Below are 2,204 nucleotides of genomic sequence, written 5' to 3'. Positions count from 1 at the left end.
CCGGCCCCTGCCACACGCAGCACAAGTCCTGTGGGAGGACTGTGCATCTCTGCTTCCCCAGCACCAGCTGGGGCTCTGCCCAGGCTCTTGCCATCCTCTCTCAGTACAACTAGGCCATCTTCTCCCATCGGACCTCGGGTGGAGGGATGGCTCTGCACACAGGCTGCCGGAGAAGAAGCTCTCTGGCGTAGGCTGGCTGTGCTGGGGTTTGGAATCTGGCAGGGAATGTCTTTGCCCCATCAGGAAAGGGATGGTTACTGAACACCTCCTCTCGTCTCCTTTGGGCAGGAAGCAACGCAACAGCACGGACCCTGAGTACACAGAGAAGCTGCAGCAATACGGTGAGTGTGAGAGCACAGCAAATGGGCTTTGCCTGCCCTCTCGCAATTCCTGCCCTGTGCTCAAGTGAAGGAACAGCCTTCGCTAGCTGGGGACTGGTAGAGATGGGCTGACAGCTGGCCAGGCTGGCTCAGCATCTGTCACCTGTATTGCATCCCTCCTAGTGATGTCTCCTCTGCTCTTGCAGTCACCCCTGGGATGAAGGTCTACATTGACCCCTTCACCTACGAGGACCCCAACGAAGCCGTCCGGGAATTCGCCAAAGAGATTGACATCTCCTGTGTCAAAATCGAGGAGGTGATCGGAGCAGGCAAGTCCCGGGGCTGGGCACAGCAGCTGCTGACACCGCCACCTCTCACCCTGCCACATGGCTCACCATGCAGCCTCTTTCTCCCCTTCCCCACCCGCAGGGGAGTTTGGTGAGGTGTGCCGTGGGCGCCTGAAGCTGCCTGGCCGCCGCGAGATCTTCGTGGCCATCAAGACACTGAAGGTGGGCTACACAGAGCGGCAGCGCCGGGACTTCCTGAGTGAGGCCAGCATCATGGGCCAGTTTGACCATCCCAACATCATCCACCTGGAAGGTGTGGTGACCAAGAGCCGCCCCGTCATGATCATCACAGAGTTCATGGAGAACTGTGCTCTCGACTCCTTCCTCCGGGTGAGTATCCGTCCCCTCCTGCCCTGGGCTGGGGGCTGCAGTGCACGGGGGACAGCAGCTCTGAGCCCTCCTCCATCCCTCTGCATTGTTGTGCTGGCATCCCCAGGGCTATGCTGGGCATAGACATCATGGGATGGGGGAAGAGAGGTGACTCTAGGGAGGAGGAAGGTGGTGGTAGCACATTGGCATCCTTCCCCGGGCCCTTCGTGGTCTTGCAATCTGATCTCTGATCTCTCCTCTGGCAGCTGAACGACGGGCAGTTCACAGTCATCCAGCTGGTGGGGATGCTGCGAGGCATCGCTGCCGGCATGAAGTACCTTTCAGAGATGAACTATGTGCACCGGGATCTGGCTGCCCGCAACATCCTGGTCAATAGCAACTTGGTCTGCAAAGTGTCCGACTTCGGGCTCTCTCGCTTTCTGGAGGACGACCCGGCCGACCCCACCTACACCAGCTCCCTGGTATGAGACAAACATGAGGGATCTGTTGATCTGGGGGTGGGGAAAACACCTCAGGTATGTGCTAAATAATGGAGATGTGTGTCTGTGCAGGGGGGCAAGATCCCCATCAGGTGGACGGCTCCTGAGGCCATTGCCTACCGCAAATTCACTTCAGCCAGCGACGTGTGGAGCTACGGCATCGTCATGTGGGAAGTGATGTCTTACGGGGAGCGACCCTACTGGGACATGTCCAACCAGGACGTAAGTGCTCCCTGGGGAGCTGGGAGCTGCGGGCTACCCGTAAAAGCCCAGGTGGCTCACAGCCCGCCTCCACATGTCTCCCTGCAGGTGATCAATGCCGTGGAGCAGGATTACCGCCTGCCACCCCCCATGGACTGCCCCACAGCGCTGCACCAGTTGATGCTGGACTGCTGGGTGCGTGACCGCAACCTGCGGCCCAAGTTTGCACAGATCGTCAACCCCCTGGACAAGCTCATCCGCAACGCTGCCAGCCTGAAAGTCATTGCCAGCGTCCAGTCTGGGTCAGTGGCATCCTCACCTCCATCCAGGGCTTCCCCCAAGCCTGGGGAATGCTGGGGAGATGTGGGACAGCAGGGTTAAGAAATCTCCCCTGATTTCATTTACACCTCTCTGTCCCCTGCTGCCCGTGACCTGTGGCTCTCTCACCCTTTAGCGTCTCCCAGCCGCTCCTGGACCGCAACGTCCCGGATTACACCACCTTCACCACCGTGGGAGCACGCCTGGGG

The 2,204-nt window shown here is 59.6% G+C and overlaps 1 protein-coding gene across 1 annotated transcript in view; it reads left to right on the top strand.

The window, feature by feature from the left end:
* Positions 1 to 2,204, top strand: part of EPHB3 (EPH receptor B3) — a 16,459-nt gene that overhangs the window by 13,130 nt on the left and 1,125 nt on the right. The window contains exons 9-14 of the mRNA XM_010132370.1: positions 244 to 341; positions 527 to 649; positions 750 to 997; positions 1,243 to 1,458; positions 1,549 to 1,698; positions 1,786 to 1,979. Of these exons, the coding sequence (XP_010130672.1) occupies positions 244 to 341; positions 527 to 649; positions 750 to 997; positions 1,243 to 1,458; positions 1,549 to 1,698; positions 1,786 to 1,979 (1,029 nt within the window). The remainder of the gene's footprint in view (positions 1 to 243; positions 342 to 526; positions 650 to 749; positions 998 to 1,242; positions 1,459 to 1,548; positions 1,699 to 1,785; positions 1,980 to 2,204) is intronic.

This window comes from Buceros rhinoceros, unplaced genomic scaffold (assembly GCF_000710305.1).
Source record: "Buceros rhinoceros silvestris isolate BGI_N320 unplaced genomic scaffold, ASM71030v1 scaffold7503, whole genome shotgun sequence".
NCBI classification, from domain to species: Eukaryota; Metazoa; Chordata; class Aves; order Bucerotiformes; family Bucerotidae; genus Buceros; species Buceros rhinoceros.
This window is presented reverse-complemented; position numbering and strand designations above follow the sequence as displayed.